Source organism: Temnothorax curvispinosus, unplaced genomic scaffold (assembly GCF_003070985.1).
Source record: "Temnothorax curvispinosus isolate PA1 unplaced genomic scaffold, ASM307098v1 QBEX01004747.1, whole genome shotgun sequence".
Classification (NCBI taxonomy): Eukaryota; Metazoa; Arthropoda; class Insecta; order Hymenoptera; family Formicidae; genus Temnothorax; species Temnothorax curvispinosus.
Window position 1 is genome coordinate 762494 of NW_020214527.1, and position 21317 is coordinate 783810.

General features: G+C 47.7%; 2 protein-coding genes across 2 annotated transcripts in view; one reads left to right on the forward strand and one right to left on the reverse strand.

Moving 5' to 3' along the window:
- The window catches only part of LOC112453883 (lysine-specific histone demethylase 1A), a 101410-nt gene that overhangs the window by 33925 nt on the left and 46168 nt on the right, over positions 1–21317 (reverse strand). The gene's annotated exons all lie outside the window — the stretch shown is intronic.
- Positions 7963–14071, forward strand: LOC112453882 (toll-like receptor Tollo). The gene has a single exon (XM_025014889.1). It carries the CDS (start codon positions 8610–8612, stop codon positions 12339–12341), a length of 3732 nt encoding a protein of 1243 aa, XP_024870657.1. The 5' UTR covers positions 7963–8609; the 3' UTR covers positions 12342–14071.

Sequence of the window (21317 nt, forward strand, 5' to 3'; positions counted from 1 at the left end):
CTTTGAACTCCGGGATTACCACTGGCTACCTCTGGGTGGTCTCGGATTGCCCTGGCGCGATGCAATGTGGTGCGATGCGATGTGATGCGATGCGATGCGATGCGGTCGGTGCGGTACGGTACGGTGCGGTGCGGTGCGGCGGATGTTGCAGATCAACTAGGCTCACGAGAGCACACTTGGTACTCCGGCCACGGTGTGCTTTCGTAGACGACGTACTCTTGTTTAGCTACGAAACCTTCGTAATACGGCGACTGATCGTGAGATAACCGCTGCAGGCACGAGACCCTCGCTATTGAGAAATTAAAGCTTGAAACGCTCGATCTGTTCGAGTAATAAGCGAGACGGTGCCTCACGTTGATAGATCGGTTGTGAAATCTCCGATCACGTCGTGTTTACACACTTATAGTTTTATAACCAGTTTTAACTTTTTTAACGATTGTAATTACAATTTACAGAGTAGATATATCTTCTTCAAAAAATTCGTTGAATAACAACAAGTATACTTGCAATTAACCATCGAATAAAAAATTGCATTAAGATAAAAATCAAAAAATTTATATCTACAACAAAATAAACTTATGTTTAAAGTTTTATTATTTCTATTATCGTTATCAAGTTTCTACATTTTTGCTTTATAACAATTCGAGAATTCCATGTTTCTAATTGAAACAAATTAATCTCTTTGATTTACTCTGTACTATTAATTTCTAATATTCTGTATATTTCCTTTCAAATAAACTAAATTTTATTGAAAACAATTAGAACGATTCAACGATATAATCAATATCTTAATGAGCACTAAAATATCATGGAAAGAGTCTGAGTAATGTTTGGATTATCTCAAATTTAGTAAGTTTCTTGCGCCATATCATTCCGAAAGGTATATAAAAAGCGGTTCTACAAGAGGCGGCACGGAGGATTAATTTAAGCCGAACTGACCCTAAAAATATCACTAGATTATCATTAGCGAGTCACCGGGCGAGGTCCATTAAGCATGATTATGATGTTTCCATGAAAATCTTATGTAACGCTCGTCTTCCGTGACTTTGTGATTCACCCTGTGTGAGCCTCGTTCGATACTTATTTTATTTGGCGAGCCCAGCTGATCCACGAAGCCGTTAATTTTGGGATAGCTGTCGACGGAGCATGCACCCAAAGTGGTTTTTAATTTCGGATTACATAAAACTGGAATGATGCGTGCTGATCATAGTCATCAATTTTTATCGTCAACCTTACAATGTACAATATGTCGACTTAGAGTTGTTAACGTCATCCTACAAAACCTTAAGAAATAATCCGCGCAGTAGGTCAAAATCTGTGTATGGTCTTAAGCATATTCGGACACTGGACTCAGTATACTGGAATTCAAACTCTTAGAATTATTTTTCCAATTAATCGTCATCGAGAATGATAAACATCGTTATGACCGCCGTAATTTTTAGCAAGACCGTTGTACCCGCGTCTCGGAGGTGATGAGTCTTTACGATGCATCCTTCCTCCGCAATTATATCCGAGTATTTTCGTGGATTACGACTTGGGATCTGTCCGCGACAATTTATATCGCGCATTCACAGAGAGAAATAAAGAGGCAGAGGAGGGAAAGGTGAGGGGGAAGACAAGTGAACTGCGCCAAAGGTATCATCGGTCCTGGTTTACACCTAAACCGGACGATAACCCAATCCCCGAGTTCGTTAATTTTTGGGGACGATCACACGTGGGATTCGTCCCTCGCCCATGAACCAGTCCGTGCGCCTCCTTTCTGGATTGCCTTGGGTCGCCTCGCCGGTGCGGCGCGCGGTTGCCTGCAGTTGCCCCGGCTAGGCATCCCGGAGGAGCCCGTGGAGTTATCGTAATCGTTAACGAGACTGCTGTCAGCGTCGTAAGACACCCGAGGGTCCCTCACCATTAACCTTCCGCTAACAAAGGCATTGCCACGTTCTTCGCTCCCGGTGCACCGACCCGCTCTCCCTTCCTTATTTATATGCATAACTCAAAAGAGGTGTAATGAAAATTTCACGGTCAACTCGATTACAGGCGATCGCCGTCGTATTCCTTCCTTTCGTACTCTCCTCTCTCTCCCTCCTACACATTCCGGTCCCTCTCTCTCTCCCTTCCTCCCTCTCTCTCTCTCTCTCTCTCTCTCTCTCTTTTTCTTTCTCTCTTTCTCGCACGTTTTCTCCGTCACGCCGCTCTTTTCGCCCTCTCTTTCCCTCTACCCTCCCGTACATCAGCAACTTGTCCGATGCGTCTGTCTCTCTTCGGGACCGTAGCGTTAGACCTCCGCCGCCGGAACGACGGCCTTCCTCTCGTTTTCTCTCTTCTCGCCCGTCCATCCATAGAGAAAAAGAGAGATGGGTGAGCGAGAGCAGCTCTCGCACGCGGAAAACGATTTCTCGGGATCGCGCGTTCGAAGAGCGATAAATTTTCCACACCGATTATTGATACGCGCTGATTATCCTCGTGATGCGCCGCGCGCGGATAATAAACCTTATCATAATGACGGCTGACAAGTTCCTTATCGATTGATAAAAAAAAGTGATAATGAGGAGAGAAGTGTTCGATCTTTTCCCTAAATTATTATTCCTATGATTATTTCAATGCTGAAATGTACGACCCGCAGGTGGCTGCCGCCGACTAGATAGTTTCTCATTTGATTGACTCACATTTTCTCAACGTGAGAAGACGTTATCCTTTTATATTAGTCTCCGAGCTGTCCGACATGCTGCACACGTTAAACTCCGTTGAAGTAATGCGAGCGCAATAGGAGCGCCAATTTGCACTGCCACGCTATATCCGCTTCGAGATTTACTCCCATTTCTTTTTTTTCCGGAGATCCGACGAGTTTCCCTTCTTGCTGACAATTTAATTGTTAAGTCATGCGCGTACCTTGATTTATCTTTACGAGCAATAAAACGGTCGATAGCGCGTTGAGACTAAATATACCGCGGGAAGTATATAGACATTTTACTTACGTAACAGTAACTCGCGAGAGGATGAGAGAAAGAGAGAGTCGCGTTTGAAACACTGCGCTCTAGCACAATGGTAATGGACACAAGAGTGGATGGTAATTGAGTTAACGGGCTATGTAATAGCGGATTCAACGTGTCAAATTGTTTTGTAGTCGCTTTACGAGCCGTTCTTAAGCATTTTGCACCCTGTTCGTTACGCGGAGATGAAATACGTTGATAAACTCTACGTAAAAAGGCGCTTATTTAAAGAAATTTCTTCTATATCGAGCAAAACATTCTTAAACGCTCTTTTGATTCATTCGCACACCTTCCTTTATCATTTTTTTTTTTTTAACGGTGGAATAATGCAAAATTTAATACGCGCGTCGATACGCAAAATAGTTTAATTTAAAATTTTCTTGTTCGTCACGGTATTCTCGTTCGATCTCAGTACAACATCACTTCCTTAAAGCCGGTAAAGTCGACCACGACGAACCGCGCAATCGCTGTGGAATGCATTCGAAAAAGGTTGCAGGAGAAAACGTGTTGCAGGGTTGTAAGATGAAACTAGCAGGTGATCATCGGCGGGAATCGCGGCCGCGGCGCGGCGGATCGTGATTCCGTGCCCACCTGAAAACAATAAACGGCCTGGAGGCTGCTGCTCCTGGGACAAGAAGGAAGAAACTTAGGCCGGGGCTCTCCGGAGTGAAAGTGCACAATAACAAACCATCTCGGTTTGTGTCTGCGGGGGTTTCGCAAGATCGCGCCGTGATCTTTTCCACGGCGCGCGGCGGTTCTGTAACTTCAAGTCGCGATAATTAGCGGCTGCGGCTACTAAGTGATTATACGAATAAACGGGGAAACTGAGAATCCATTAGTCTCTCCCGCGGGAAAGAATCGTGAGAAGAATGTATGTTGTACTCGGGAAATCTCTCTCTTATCAGCGTTACCGTAAAACCATCTCTGAAAGAGCGGAAGACTAACATATCGGAACATAAATTCTAGACCGTCATGATTTGCAATGCGCTTCTGGCTTATAGCTCGGTTGCGAGCGCCGAGTATGCTCGTCTGGCCGACGATTAGTCTGGCGTGATACTGATAAACTATGAATTCCGGCAGGTTTTCTTCCTGTTATGAATAACCTTACAAAACTCATATTTTTATGCGAAAATCTTGGAATTCATTTAAAATTTTTATGCTATTCATAGAAAAACTGTGAGTTTCTGTAAGAAAAAATAAATCAAATAAATAAATTTTTAATTGACTATGTGTTTCTTTGAGCTCCGTCGAGTTTTGCTGAAAAATAGCAGCATTCTTTAATTCAAATAAAAACATCTTTTCTATGATAGACTATCTCCTCTCTCAGAAACAATGATCTAAAATGAAATACGTTTGTGAGAAAATCTTAGAGGCGTGTAGTTCTATCGCTCATGCATAGTTTGCTTAGCACTATTATGTCTTCTTATTCAATCAAAATACGTAACGTTAAATCTTAATTCTGCCTTGTCCGAGTCAGTTCTGGGCGAGAAGAAAAGTCCATCCATCAATCAATGATTTTTACAATTAGCGCATACCGCGGCGATAGCCGTAGTCATTGTTATGTAACAGCGGAATTACACAGTTAGACATCCACTGAGCGCCAGCGCGCATCTGTCTTTATCAAGCGAGGAGCGCAGGCCGGCGATCGGAATCCGGTAGTTTCGTTCACCATTAACGCGTAACAATCCGAACGTCTTTGATTGATTTCCTTGCTCGGAGCTAATGAGCATCGCGCTCGGCTCGAATCGACGCACGGCTGGGAAAACGGAAGGTCCGAAACGAGCTCACGATACAACGGGTCCGATTGCGTAATGATTTCTGAATGCACGACATCGGCGTCCCCCTACGCTCTTTGTTATCGCGTGCTTCGATATCGTGAAGGCGAGACACACGAGCATCCGTATGGTCATATACAGGGTGCTCCGATGTATATTACATGCGCCTTGTCGAGCTAAGGATGTCCCTTTTGTGACAGGCTTGCAACGAAATACCGAATTCTGGCGCAACTATTGTCTTCGTTATTTAAAAAAAAAAAAAAAGTGAAATTACTTTCTTACTTTTTACTTTTTCCAATTATTAACGTGGTGAAATATTATTTTTAAAAAGGGATACGTAAAACTTGTTACCATGATTTAATAATAATAATTCATTAACATAAGAAGACGTGTGTTTATATGAAGAGTCATGATATATTAATGAAACTTGAGCAAATATCGATGTTCGTGACCTCCAACGCGCGCGTAACGCGCGTACAACTGGGCCCACACGCGTCTTTCACAGTCGTACAAATTGCCTCGTCAGATTAGAGAGGATCTGTTAATATTTTAAACGAACCTCTTATTCGGAAACACCCTGTACATAACGACGTATGGTTCGGTAGTTGATTAGATTTAAAAGAATGCCCCGTCACCTGCACTGTTGAAAGGAGACTAGGCCCCGGGAGCAACGGCGGTGGGGAGGGCTCGTGGAGACTGAGAGAAGGGATGGGGGATAAGCGGGGGGGAGGGGAGAGAGTAAAGGGAAAGGAGGTGCCGGAGTGGTGCCTGATCGTCAGCAACGAGAGGCCCGGGCATGAGGCCCCAGCGATCACTGACCGCTTTCGCCGATCCCGGCCGCCAACTAGCCACCTTTCAGCGGCGCGGCCATTGGGGCATCCTCCTGCTTAAGGTCCATTCACATCGCATCGCTAATCAAACCTGACAAAAAAGAATCGTTTCGTGGTGCTTACGGTCCCCGTAAAGTCGTGGAAATTGCCTTTATCGGTATGGGGCCGGCTACCGCCGAGATTAAAGAAGTTGGATTTATGTAATTGTCGATAACGGAATGCCCGAGTCGTCGGGATTAAAAACGTTAATGTTTAATCTTCGTGGGGACTATCAAGATATCGAACTAACGTCGACTCGCAAAATTAATGTCGTTAATGATAATTAGAGATACGCTCGCCTCATAAATTTCCGCGCGTAACAAAATTACTCGTAAATTAACAACGATTAGTATAATCCCACCCCTGCGGGGGATTAAATCAAGTTTGCGCGCGCAGGGCAATAAGATTCCTGATGCGTCTGTATCGTTCATTGAAGCGGTTACAGTAATTGGCGACGGGGGATGTATGTAATATCGGGCCCAAAAATTGCGTCTCGAAAGCCGGCGAAAATAATCTCCGGGAATGAAGTAACTCTTTCCCGGAAGAACTCGAGATATTTGTGTAATGAGAAAGAATGGCGCAAACTCACTCGAGATAATCGAGATAGTTAGCAGGTTGCAGTTTCGTTTTACGGCACGTGATACATGGTTAATCTGCAAAACATCGGACACCCGGGGAATAATATTACGGACGCTTATAGACGGCTAAAATGCAGTCCACCGTGGGCAATTACCAAGGCGAGAGGGAACTGGCGAAAGAGTGAAATATAATACCGACACACAAGCCTCGCGGCCTTGGTAAAGATCTTGTAATAACGATCAATGGATACGAATAAAACATACGTTTAATTGCGAAATCGGTAGTCTACCCATATCGTCGGCAATAACAATGGCGAAGATGAGATCTTGAGCTCTTCTCGAGTGAGCCATTACGTGTATTTCTACGAAGACGTACATTAAAATGTATATTAAAATCAAAGTAATTATAAGAAACGATGACACAAATGATATAATAATTTATAGATGATATAATAATTTATTTCGAATAATCGATTTTAATGGATGCGAACGTTGTATTTGGTCATTTAAAGTTCGAAGGAATGGAGCCTGTAGAATCGCTGATTTAAACGATGATGATGTCCGAAGGATCTTTTGCCAACAAGGGACCCTACTTCGAGCAGGTAAAGGTAACAAATCACTTTTCAACGATGGGAGATCAAACTACTAAGCACTGTTTTGTGAAAGGCGGAGTTCCCTACAAAAGACACCACTTGATACGATGTTACACACTATTTCCGACACAATGAATGTCTTTTTATGAGATCCTAGAATAAGGTTGTGAGGATTTTGAATGTTAGAATATTGTAAGAAATTAATCGAGCTTCAAGAAAGATCATGAACATACATAAGATCTTATTTTAGACTTGTAAATCAGAATTTCTTTTGACGATTTCTATATAATTATCAATTATCGTTTTCTTTGTGATTATTAAAGAACAAGATTTTCAAAAATGAAGATTTTGTTTAAAAGATATAAATAAGAACACGATCTATCTAACAAACACAAATATATGCGCACGTGGAAAAAATTTGTAAATAAAATAAAATTGAATGCATTATATGTATAATAATAATATAATGTATAAAAATTGAATTGCATAAAATGCAAACCGACATATGTCTTCACCAGAAGCAGATGATCGTGAGAGGTGCGGAAGAACGCAACGGAAATCCGCAAAAAGTATTTGCGAAGCAACGGAACAGTCGGAATACGAAACGGGATTCGCATAAAGGCATCGGGCAAACATCCTTTTTCGAGATCCCATTCTACGTGACAGAATCGTAGAAACGATGTGAGAACAGATGACGGCGTGGCAAGGTTTCGCGGACGGATCGAACGGCAATATGACGAAAGAATAGAAAGGAAGGAAAGAGGAGATGGAGGAAGATCGAGACGGGAGGGAAAGAGGGTAGAGGGAAAGAGAAAGATTGAGAGAAAGAGTGATGAGGAAAGCACGAGAGATGCGGGGAGTGCACGGTGCACGAAGAAAAGGAGAGAGAGAAAGAAAGAGGAGAAGGACGCGCGATGGAAAAAACGGAAAGGGGGGACAAGGAAATAAGAACGTAGTGGATGAAGGAAGCTGCAGATGCGGAGGAGCCACTGTAAGGACCTGGAGACTGGAGAGTGTACCTGTCTTGTTTTTATAGGCTTGCCAGAACGTCGGGACCCGGGTACCGGACGAGGACGAGGACGACGACGTCGAGGACGACGACGGCGACGACGACGACGACGACGACGACGGACGACGACGAGGAGAAGGCGAGGAATCAAGGTGGGAGAAGGAAGGACGGCGCGGAGTGGTGAGCGGTGGAAGGTGGCAGCCGGGGGATCGGCGACGGCAGGAGGGAGAGGGTAACGGAGTCCGCCAGGGCCTTACAATCCTCCGCCAACCAGTCCTGGTGGAACCGTGGGCCCTATCGGAGTCCTGCACGCGCGCGCGCCGTACCCGCGCAACGGTGACTTTTCGTTGTCCACGAGATTTTTTCTCACCGTCGAAGAGGCGATAATCTCGGGGTCGCTGAACCTGTTTCTCTCTTCTCTCCTCTTTCGCGAACGCGTTTATTTCGTCCCGTTAACGCGCGCGCGCATCGTTTGTCCAAACGATTCGTTCTCTTTCTCTACGAGACGAATCGCCGAGGATGAGACCGCCAGGATCGTAAGGCGCAAAGAGCAAGGTGCAAAAGGTCGATCGTCGACCGAGGCGAGGAGAGACAAGAGAGAGAGAGAGAGAAAGAGTGATATGGATGACGTGATGAGGTGAAATCGCAGCAACTCGTGGTGGTTTAGATGGATCGACGCCGGTTTCACGAGACGCACCAGTGGCGTTAGTTGGCATTAGAGATAGATACCCCTAGGGGGAAGGGGCACGGGGGGGGACCACTCCACATTGATGGAACAGTGATTAACGCGGCGGAAAGATGCGGGGTAGTCCTGCCTTCCTCGCCATTCTGCTGGGCACGATATTCGGTGTCCTAGGTGCATCTCTGAGCAAGGCGCTCAGGTACAAGGCACCGGACGAATGCAAGTGGGTCACGACCGGCGACGCAGAGGACGACGTGTCGCTCGTGTGCCGTCTACGTACCATCAACAGCGAGTTGGAGAACACGAATTTCAGCGTGATACAGCCGCAGCACACGGTGCGCCTGCGGCTGGAATGCAGCGACGCGCTGTTCTACCAGAGTTCCCTGAGCGCCGGGAGCTTCAGGCCGCTGGTCGAGCTGCGCGAGCTCGTGATCGAGTACTGTAAGATCGGCAATCTGTCGGACGACGCGTTCAAGGGTCTCAGGGAGCTGCGCAACCTCACCGTGAGGACGCACAACACCGACTGGTCGGCAATGGCACTCGACGTGTCTGCCGGGGCGTTCACCGACGAACTTCGACAGCTGGAGAAACTCGATCTCGGCGAGAACAACATGTGGGGCATACCGGAGGGTGCGCTCTGTCCCCTGGTGAATCTGGAGGTTCTGAATCTGACGAGGAATCGACTCCGGGACATCACGGGTTTCCGCTTCAACGCGGCGGCGAGATGCCTGACGAACCTCAGGGAGCTGGATCTCAGCAACAACAGCGTCGAATCTCTGCCGAGCGCGGCGTTTTCCGGTCTGACGAGGTTGCACAGCCTGGACCTGCGATGCAACGCCATCAGCTTCATGGCGGACCGCGCGTTCGAGGGCCTGACGTCGCTGGCCATCTTGAGACTCGCCGACAATCGGCTTGCGAGCCTACCGCCGGAGCTCTTCAGCGACGCCAAGGATCATATACAGGAGATTCATCTCAGGAACAATACGTTGAGCGTCTTGCCGCCCGGTTTGTTCAGCGAATTGTCGCGGCTGCTAGTGCTAGACCTCTCGCACAACGAGTTAACAGCGGAATGGGTGAACGCGGCTACGTTTACTCGTCTGGTGCGTTTAGTGGTGTTGGATCTCTCGAGCAATCGTATCGCGCGGCTCGACCCGACCGTTTTTCGCGATCTATACAGTTTGCAGATACTGCGGTTGCAGGAAAATCTATTAGAGAGCCTGCCGGAGAACACGTTCTCGGCACTCTACAACTTGCACACATTGCTGCTAAGTGACAACCAGTTGACCGTCATAGACGCCACCACGTTGAGTGGCCTTTACGTGCTTAGTCTCCTCTCGCTGGACAATAACCGGTTGCACACGATACACCCGGGCTCTCTCAGAAACGCTTCGTCTCTACAGGACTTTCATCTTAACGGTAATCGGCTGACATCGGTGCCGGACGCATTGAAAGCCACTCCCCTCCTGCGCACCCTCGACCTCGGCGAGAACCTCATCTCCGAGATACCGAGCGGCACCTTCGACCACGTGGCGCAGCTGTACGGACTTCGATTAACTGAAAATCATATCGGCAATCTCACGAAGGGCGTCTTCGATCGTATCAAAGAGCTCAAGATCCTGAACCTCTCACGAAACCGCATACAGTACATCGAACCCGGTACCTTCGACGAGAATCTGAATCTACAAGCGATACGCCTCGACGGCAATCAGCTGACCGACATCGCCGGGCTCTTCACCAAACTCCCGAATCTCGTCTGGCTCAACGTGAGCGATAACAAGCTCAAGTGGTTCGACTACGCGATGATACCGACCGGGCTGCAGTGGTTGGACATACACTCGAACGAGATCCGGGAGTTGGGCAACTATTTCGAGATTGAAACGCAGCTGCAACTGAGTACCTTCGACGCGAGCGAGAACAAGCTCACGGAAATCACCGGCAACGCGATCCCCATGAGCGTCGAGCTGCTGTTCCTCAACGACAATCTCATCTCCAAAGTGCAGAGTTATTCGTTCTTCAAGAAGCCGAATCTGACGCGAGTCGATTTAAAGGGCAACCAGATACGGAATCTGGAGCCCTACGCGTTGCGCATCAGTGCGGTACCGTCGGACCGACCGCTGCCGGAGTTCTACATCGGCGACAATCAGTACCTGTGCGACTGCACCATGGAATGGCTGCAGCGTGTCAATCGGCAGAATCAAACGCGCGTGCAGCCGCGCGTCATGGACCTCGAGAGCATCTACTGCAAGCTCCTGTACGACCGCGAGCACGCCTTCGTGCCGCTGGTCGAGGCGTCGCACTCGCAGTTCCTCTGCAAGTACGACACCCACTGCTTCGCGCTGTGCCACTGCTGCGACTTCGACGCGTGCGACTGCGAGATGACGTGTCCGAACAACTGCACGTGTTACCACGATCAGTCGTGGTCGGCGAATGTGGTGGACTGCTCCAACGGCGGTCACGTGAACCGACTACCCGAACAGATACCGATGGACGCCACGCGTCTCTATCTAGACGGGAACGATCTGCGCGTCGTGTCGAGTCACGCTTTTATCGGCCGCAAAAAGCTCAAGGTGCTGTTTCTCAATTCGTCTAACATCGAGATCGTGCAGAACAGGTCATTCAACGGGCTGCGCGACCTCGAGGATCTACACCTGCAGGACAACAGGATACGCGAGCTGCGCGGTCACGAGTTCGAGGGGCTGGACGCGCTGCGGCAGCTGCATCTGCAACGCAACCACATCGCCGCGATCGGCAACGACACGTTCGCGCCGCTGCGCTCCCTGCGGATGCTACAACTGCAGAACAACCGTCTGACCACCCTGGCGATATGGTCGCTGCCGGGTTCGATCGAGATCAGCCTGGCCGGGAATCCCTGGTCCTGCGAGTGCGATTACCTGCAGAGTTATCGCGAGTGGTCGCGCGATCCGAGCGTCCGCGTCGCGGACGCGGCCGTGTTGCGCTGCGTGTATAACGTCACGGAATTCGAGGCGTTCGGTGACGAGGTGTTCGCGGACGACGAGTTCGGTTTCTCGATGAGCGCGGCACCGGGCGATCGCGAGCGCGCCGGCAACGAGAGCGCCGTCTGCACCGGCGCGATCAGCGTCGACAACGACATGCATCACAACTACACCAAGACCATTATCGAGAAGCAGGTCCTGCAGGATTATCTACCGCTGCTGGTGGCCACCTCGGCCAGCTCGCTCGTCGTCATACTTCTGTGCATGCTCGCTTTTGTGTTCCGTCACGAGCTGCGCGTGTGGTTTCATTCGCGTTTCGGCGTGCGGATATTCTATCGGAATAACGAGGTCGACCGGGACGATCGGGATAAACTGTTTGACGCTTTTGTGAGCTACAGCTCGAAGGACGAGGCATTCGTCGCCGAGGAATTGGCGCCGGTGCTCGAGATGGGCAACCCCTCGTACAAACTGTGCCTCCACTACCGGGACTTTCCGGTCGGCAGCTTCATAGCCGACACTATCGTCCAGGCAGTGGAGTCGTCGCGCAGAACGATAATGGTGCTGTCGGAAAACTTCATCAAATCCGAATGGTGCCGCTTCGACTTCAAATCGGCGCACCATCAGGTGCTGAGGGACAGAAGACGCCGGCTGATCCTCGTGCTGGTCGGCGACGTGCACCAGCGCGATCTCGATCCGGATATACGGCTGTATCTAAAGACGAACACGTATCTGCAGTGGGGCGACAAGCTCTTCTGGGAGAAGTTACGATTCGCGTTGCCGGACGTGCCGAACAACCAGCGCGCGACGCAGAGGACGAGGCAACCGCCGCCGGTCCGACGGCAGCACAACAACAGGACGTCCAATGGATCGCGCACGGTATCCGTCCACATATGAACCGCTCGTTGCAGTCAAATCCGAACGCGTCGAGTGTCGTTCGTGTCGAACGAGGCACTTGGCCGCGAGGGTACAACGGGAGGGACACGGGCTTTACGTTGGAGTATCTTGTATGCTCGGAGCGCAACTTCAAAGCGCGTACTCGGACGGTGTGCAATACGATGATATATTACAGAGTGTGTAAATACAAACGGAGGGTTTTATGTATAAAATAGAGCGTGACCGCGAGGCGTGATAAGAAGGCGTGTACATAGACGGTGTGTGATAAGAGTGAGAAGAAATTTCAGACGCGCTCTCACCTCGTGCGGAAATGTATATCCGGTGTGCGCGTGTGTGTGTGTGTGTGCAACACACACACGCAGATTCTGTTGTAAATTTATTGCAGCGCGTCTGGATGAGAGTAGTTAGCTGAAACTCGTTGTAAATAGGACGTCGTCCGCTCGGTCGCGAATCACGACCGGGCCGGCACCGTTATTCGGCTCGTGGAACGTGCGACGATTACGTTGGGTGCGTATACGTATGTGAATGTGTATGTGCCGTGGTCGTGGAGCGCAAGAGATGAGAGCCTGCAGAGCCCGTCGTGCTTCTGGTAGCCCAGCGGTGTGATCGTGTGCTTAAAATTCGCCGCTTCTTATCGTTATGCCGCCCGTTCGTGGCGTCGTCGAGATCGGCGACGTTATTTGTCGACTAGTGCAAATAATTTCGCAATCGGATCGGCAAACCGTACCTGGATTTTTCCGGGCGAATATTGCGTCGGTGTAATTATTCGGCAGCTGTCTCGCGCGCGCGGGTGTGTGTGTGTGTGTGTTCCTCCACGATCAATTCTTAAAGTAAAATATCGCTTAATATCGAGCCGAGAGTGTCTCCAGACTCGACTCGACTGTTTAGATAGCTTGGCTCAAGCCACTGCGCCAACAGTGATACCACTTCCTAATTATAATTATTATGTATATTTAATTGTATTTACACTTCTCTTCTCTCTGGTTGATGACGAATTTCATCCAGGAATACGAGCTTACGAGCATCACAGCGGTAAAAGCTGACGCTCCACGGTGATAACGAAAAAATTCTGAGCGCGCGAACATTGTAAAGTATTACTTTAGTCTTATTTATTTCGTTCCAATCGATAAAGAGACTTTTTATGCGATTTGAATGCATCATGTTTTATAAAACGCGAGAGTGATAGAAAAATGGAGATAACAGTGTATAACAACGAAGCTCGCTTGCCGTCGATTAACGATTAATTTAAGAAAACGTAATCTACGTTGCGGAATTTCTATTTGAATTCGACGGTCCCATTACTGTCAGGCGTACGTGAATCAATAAACGAGACTTTAAGTCTCGCACTTATAAAAATGTCTATTTATTATGTACAATCTCGTATACAGAATATAGATTGTACGTATATATTTTTATGAATGCATAACGGGAATACAGTACATTTATATTCATTGCACAGATGGCTCAATCACATTTCAGTAATAACTTCAGCATTACAAAAACGCTGGGATGCAGTCGGCGCAAGATGAAACAAACCTCACGTGACGGTATCTTATCCGAAATGCGACAGTCGAATTCAAAATGCGCGTTATGTCAAAGAAACTGAAATGCTGCTGCAAATATTCGAGATATAATGTACAAACGTGAAATCGTCTTCTTTAGCTTTCCTCGCAAGCGGTTATCACGTTTCGCAAACTGTTCGACACAACAAAAAAGATATTATTCTAGAATAAAAGCTATGACTGAATAATAAAACATTTTATTTTTATGTTTTTAATTCTTCTGTCTCATTCTGATTTTTGCCTTCCCCAATAACATTATAACGATGCCGGATTATATAATTTCAATTATAAGTCCTATAGAAATTACCAAAGAAATTCTCGGCTGTTAATGTGTCAATTATTTTTGGAGACACGCCAATTTTCAACATCCTCGCAGTGCATTGCGATCTTGGTTCTTAAAAATGCATTTTTTCAAGACAAAGTATTACTATCTTCAAGAGTACTTGTCGAGAGAAATGTCAAAGGCGCATTAAAGCGAATTTACAAATGGTATGCAATGCACTTCCTCATTTTCAGTTAATGCAATAAAATGACAAAGCGGTATACGCGATATTCCCGGCATGACAATTAAATCCACTATTTCGATGCAGGCTTTGTGCGCCATTTTCTGAGGTAGCTCGAGAACAAAACAATACTTTATGTTAATCGAGTCACGTCTGTATACATTGTCATCACGTCTTGTTACCGTTGCATCAGCGGAATAAGTAATATCTACCTGAGGATAATAGAAAAGAGACAATTTGGTTTGGTAGGAGACAGTTAAGAGAAAATTTCGTTTTACGTCCTATAACAATTGAATTAAATTCTTTCGTTACGCTATTCTAACTCGAATAAATTGTTGTAAACTATAACAAAAAAGATGCGTTTAAAGATACTAAAAACCGATGCAAATGTCGTTCTAAAAAAATTCTACATAGCATGTGAAATAAATTCTCATATTTAATATTCATAGAGAGAAATATTTTAAAAGGTATAAAATCACGTGCAAAAAGGAAAGTGATAATTACATCTAATAATACGATAAGAAATTGCTCTGAGAAAATGCAGAAAATCTGATTTGTTAGTTACGATCTCTGATCTTGTCGGGACGGCGCACGGCGCGGTGGCGTGCAATACCCGCGGGTAGCGTAGGAGCGCGAGCTAAATGAGCCACGCTAGAAAATTGTAGCTACGTGGAAAACGCTCGCGAAAGTTACTTCATTGCATGGCCCGCGATCGCGTGTAATCGTCGGTGTAATCAATGCCGGTGTAACGGCCCGCCAGCGCGAGCGATTCGATCGATGCGCGAAATAAGGTGGTAGTAGCGCGCGGACGATTGCGATATCGAAGAAGAATAACGCAAGTACACTCGTAACGGGGTGTCGCGGAGCGGCGCACGATAACGAATAATGCACGCAGCGGGAGAAGCACCGCGCGCGAGAGAGTCCCACCCTACATACCGTGACTGCCGGGGCATTTTGCGGTTTGGTTAATGACACGCGGAATTTGCAATCCGCATTGTATTCCGCGGCGCCCGTCATTTCCACCGACGATCGTAGTTTGCGATCTAACATTTGCCCGCGCGGGCGCCGAGCTTTCCGCGCACCTCTCGCGCGGCGCGCGTATATAGATAGATCGATCAATTCTGACGGACCGTTCACCGATGAGAACGCAGCGCGCAATATTGGTTATCATCATCCGCGCGTGACATTTAGCTCGGCGCGGGCAAATTATTTCCGACGACTAATCAAAACAATCAGCATCCACGATTAGTTCATCCGACACCTATTTCGCTCGCAACCGTGTCGTCATCCAATCGTTCGTCCAATTACGTTAGTCACGCGTACCGAGATTTTTATCCCTCAACAGTTTTTACCATTAGCAATTATCCTCGATACGAAATAAGGAGCTTGACGGGCAGAATGCACGGGAAATTCTAATCGTGACATCGATTTGTCGGGCAGATTGCGATCGACCGTGGTTGCGAGCGTCTCTATGGGACCGGTAACGAGTCAACGCTCCTATCTGCCGATCCTGTTCTGCCACTTTTGTAATTAACAAGTCCTTAACAACATATCACGGGTAAAACACTCTTTGCATCGCTTATGTTCCCCGTTGAAAGCGCCTGGTCAAGGCGGGCTCGTGGCCGTCAACCAGTCCCCTCGAGTATAATTTAATGTACTGAGAAAAATCGGATACCACTACAAGCCCTCGCGCGGCCGCGCGGCCGCGCGCGCAATGGCGAGAGAGGCGTGCAAGAGGAAGAAATTATATACGAACGGAAGGGCAAGAGATCGTAAGATCTCAATGGTCTAGATACTCCAGGCCCCGCACTCCCGGGCGCGGATAGAGTGGCGAAAGGAACGGAATCAGGCGTGTCTATCTCGCCCGGGATAAGTAATGAACCGGACAAAAAGCATTTTTTTGAACGCACGCGCGGCCTGATAATGCAAGATTGTGTAAGGGGAAGTTTATAAACCTGTTCCCCACTTTGTTCGTTTATCCGACTTAACAAGACAAGACGACATGCGCGCGCGCGACCTCGGCTAAGTAACGACGGGAGAAATCGGCGGTGCCGATGGAATCTGAAATTAAAGAGCGGTCATTAAAATTGATACAGCCCCGACGACTTTATACCGCGGCTCGAATCGAAGTGACTCTCTCGGCGACTCGGCGCGGCGGGCAGCGACTACGCGGAGCAATAATATCGAACCAAGCGCGGGGGACCAAGAGACGAGTCGATAGGATTACCAAGTACCGCCGGGATAACGGCTTCTCGATAAAACGACCCGCAAGTGAGGGGTTCTAATGCGCGTAAAGCCTCGTGGGGTCTTTACTGCGGAAAATAATGAATTAGGAGCGATAAAGCGCGGAGAGTGCGCTCGCTTATTCCTCGTCGCTTCTTTCGTCCGCGTCAGTCATAATAAGCCCGCCCGCTCCTAACGTTTCGCAGCTCGCTAACTCGTTCGCGTAGCAGTTAAAGTAGCTTCACCCGAGAATGCAGCCCGCGTCGACCTCCTTCACAACCATTCTCTCCTTCCCCCGTCCGCTAATCTGGTCGCCGATGCTTTATGCGGTATAACGGAATTTCTGTTTGCATTATCTATGCCGGAACGGCGCACGCCACTTGCACGCCTTCCTTCGTCGTCGTCGTCGTCGCGACCATCGTTCATCTTGACGTGGCCGTTGCACGGGCCAAGGCGGGATTCGAGGAGGGATTCGTGTTTCGAATCGACTTCGGCGATCAATTCAAATCGTCGTCGTGTCGGATCATTGAGCAGCCGCGTTTTATCACAAGTCGTTGAGTCGCCCAAGCCGCAAATCGCGCTCCCACTCGCGGGAAAGAAGAGAGAAGGTGCGCGCATGGCATCGCCGAGAAGAGATGGCTCGGAGTCGTTATTCCGGTTGAGATTTGCGAAATTCAAGCGGTACTCACCCGACGGGCATTAAATCATACGCAAGTCAGGATTTGTGTCACCTCCCGTGATTATACAGCCGTTGGAAACTGGGCGACGCGACTGCGAAGTGCAGGACAAACATAATCGTCCGCGACATAATCGCGGCGTAATCGTGATTAATTAAGATAACTCTCGAGAACTCTCCGTCTCTCCCCCTCTGTATCTCTCGCGCGCTCGTTCTCCCCCTTCGAATCTGCCTCGTCGGTAATTGCGATCTTTAAAACGCATTTTTCGATTCAACCAGCTAATCGCTGGTTGCGCAGCGTTACTTGCACATCTCTCGCGCTCGCGCGATGCGAGGAAGGATCGACGGAAGTCGAGCGTGAAAAAAGGAGAGAGCCGGGTACCCTCAATTACCGACCTCGAGCTCTCTTGTCGACTGTGAACTTTATATTCGCGCGGGTACGCGTACGCCGCGCCGCGCTGCGTAGTACAGTTATCGCGATTGAGAATTTAGTGTCCCGCTTGCATTGTCTCGCGGAGCGAATGCATATTTCACACGTGCGCTATCCGTACAGCCCGCGCCGCCACCGCCGTCGCCGCCACCGCCGTGTAGCCGCTGCGGCTTGCTGATTATACGAACCGTGATATAGTCAGTTACCCTCTCGCATATACATTGTCGCGGCGCATATAAGTCGCACGAGCGCGAGGGCACCGCCGTGTAACATCATAATAACTCGCAGAAATCATCCGTACTCTTCGTACGCGTACTTTTCGAATGCAGGCAAAAGCGGAATAATGGCACCGAAGCGCGCGACGCTGCTGCGGCATTCCAGGTAATGACCGGCAATTAATTTCGCCCCTTACTTTGTCACAAAGAAATATATCGCATCATCCGCGACCGTATTCTTGAAACGCGACACGCACATCTCGCGCGCTCGATTAATGGGTATTCTTGATATTAAAGGAAAATGTATGTGTGTATGCATGTAAGATGTATTAATATAATAGTTCGTGATAATTTTATGCATTTTCCAAACTATCAAAATAGTAAATTGTTATATTTTTTACATAAGCTATACTTTCTTAGAGTTTTGCACTACAATTTTGCGCAAAACATACAAGTTGATTACTATGTGTTTTAAGATAATAAGCAAACGTCGATGATGCTAAGATATGAGATATTTTGCAATTTACTTCGAAACTGTCGTGAACCGTTTACGACTGCAGCAAACGAGTTTCTAGTTTATCCTGTCAGATGCAATTAATCAGGAGCGGCGGTAGATAAATTTCTCCTGAAAGCAGATACGTCGATTTCTCGTCATCGATGATGAAGTCAGTTTGACGAACGTCTCTTGAGTAGAGACGGTATTTCGTGATTTCACGTTCGCCCGTTACGACGCGCGATCGTCGGATAAATGGACTTTTAACGAACCCCGCGAGCGCCGGATAATTCGATTTATTAAGCAAGTGTTGCCTCGTCCCGAACAAGCATCGCTAATATTGACGGAGGTGGATCTGCCTGTCGCTGCGAGACTGACACTGGCGGAAGAAACATTCCGAGGCGAGAGTTGCTCGCTCGATCGATTACAAAGCACTTTCGCGGAACATTGAATTGGATCCAATCTCTTCGGGTTCGACGAAAGAGAGAAAGAGAGAGAGGGAGGGTGGTAAAAAAAAATACAAGTTGCACCGACCGACCGACCGACCGGTGACTTTAATCAACTCTTTGCGAGCGCAACTGCTCGAGAGTTCGCGGGGCGTGTCGGGTACCATTCCGGCGCTCTCATGTATGGTTACAAGTGCGGCTTGGGAGAGACTTCGTAATAATACCATGGGACCCCGTTGACACGCTTCGTTGCGCATTAAAGCCAGCTGACAATCCGCCGAAGTTTTCGACATTTTCAGACCACGCTGATACCGTCGTTGCGCTTGCCATTTCGAGGGCCACGACGATTATTCCTCGACTACAACCACGGGTGCCCCCGGGGAACTCCGTTGCAATTTCATCGACGCAACTACCGCTCTACCGCTTTTCTTGAAATTTTCTATACGAGCTCTGCCCTCGTACGGCACTAATTGTGCGGTCAGGTTGCGCGTTTCGTTTTACCAAATATTCTATTTCGACGAAATGTTTTGCCGGTCTCTCCGTGTAATATAATGCAAATATATACGACGGTCGCCAGGATTATATAGGATCAGTCGCGTAACACGAACTGAGTTGATCCAATCAAGCATCGACCCGGCAATTAAGGATTTAACTCCGCATCTTGTACGCGAACGTTGCTCCGAGCTAGAACTCGCAAAGTTTTATCTTTCTCAACTTTGCGTTTCCACTTCGAAATAATCTTCCTACAGTAAATATATTTTAAATGCTCAGCCAAACATTTTTTCACCAATTTATTTAGGTAGATATCGCGTTGCTCGTGGGCGCAAGCTACCTCTCGTTAAAACCGGAAATTAGAATTTATATAACGCGAAATTGAGCAAAACATTTCGAAATCGTGTTACAGGTAACCAAAAAAAAAACAACAAGAGCATCTCCTCGGTCTCGTCACTTTAATTACATCCAGGGGGATCCTAGTAATAGGTGCGGAGTTAAGCCAAACTTGTACAGCACTGTTGACTTTGGCATGATCAAAGTGCTTTCGTATGTAAATGAAATTGTTTTAAGTTTTCAATTACAGAGGAGAGAGAGAGAGAGAGAGAGAGAGAGAGAGAGAGAGAGAGAGAAAAAGAGAGAGAGAGGTGCGTCGCTATTAAGAGCCGCCGCACGCTCGCATCGACAATTGCTTTCATTGAGCACACGCGCGATTAATTTGTATCAACAATAGAATTTTAGGTGGATATCCGCGCGATTATTACGGCGTCGCGTCGCGATGTAAATTTCTGTAAGTTGTAAAATAACCATGCGAGAGGGATGTACATGCGCGCAACCTCGTGCACGCGAGCGTAGCCTTGCGGGAAGAACATCTGCTGCTGAGAGAAAATGAGCACAGCTGCAAACGATCGAAATTCTCGAGCACGACCATTCGCCCCGATTTCGTGTCACGCGCGCGACGGCAAACGCGCAAAACAATGAAAACTTGAAAACGGCGAAGTCTCTCCGTATTCTCGCCGGGCTCTCGGGTGCATCTGCGACCGTCGATAAGATTGGTTCCAGGATAACAATCATCCACTACGTCAGTCGCAAACATATAATTTAAGCTTCCGCGGTTTCTTTTTTTTCTTTTTTTATTTGTTACAAAACAAAGCAACTCATGAAGTTCTCTACATTACATTATTCATACGGCAACTTGTTAGAATGTGACTCCGGATAAAATTCTTCCAGCATTTTTCTGCCAAAATATATTTCGCACACAATTTCGAAATATTTTATGAATTTCGTTATTTATTACTGTTATTACCTTTATCAAATTATTTGTTTTGACGGCGTGAATAAATCATGAATTTTTACTTTTTTTTATATAACGCATGTTTCAAAAAATAAATATTTTTTCGTTACTCCTGGAAAGAATGTTAATTTTAATACACAGCTTTCTCTGCTTCATGTAGCTTTGCGCGGCATGTGTTTTATTAAAACAAGTTTTACCAACATTTTTCCGAAAATACCAGTTTCCGAACATTCGTTACAAGGAATCTGATTATACTCCTCACTCAATTTCGCGCGGCTGCGGGATAGAAGTTTCGCAGCATGATCACGGCTCGCGGTCGTTCGAACGGCAAGGAGGAGAAGGCTAACACGAAGGGCGAGATCTATGTCCTTCCGCGCTATGGACGCGCGAACGTGCGATTTAACGCCCGGCTAAAGCAGGAATTAAGTTATACGTTGATCGTGATAAGTAGGAACTCCGGACGAATGATTAATACCGCGTGCTCCGAACGCTCGCGCGCCTCGTTGGGATTTATCGGTACGCATCGTTGGAGATTCCATTGCCGTAATTCTCGTGCAGGTTTGCGCTCTCGTAAGGATCTCTCGGAGGATGTTCTTGGGGGAAAAGGGACGAGCGACGACGATGTCCCGCGTGACCCTGGGC

Bases quoted from the DNA above. Each gene is read 5' to 3' on its own strand.
- LOC112453882 (XM_025014889.1), top strand. From the start codon at position 8,610: ATGCGGGGTAGTCCTGCCTTCCTCGCCATTCTGCTGGGCACGATATTC.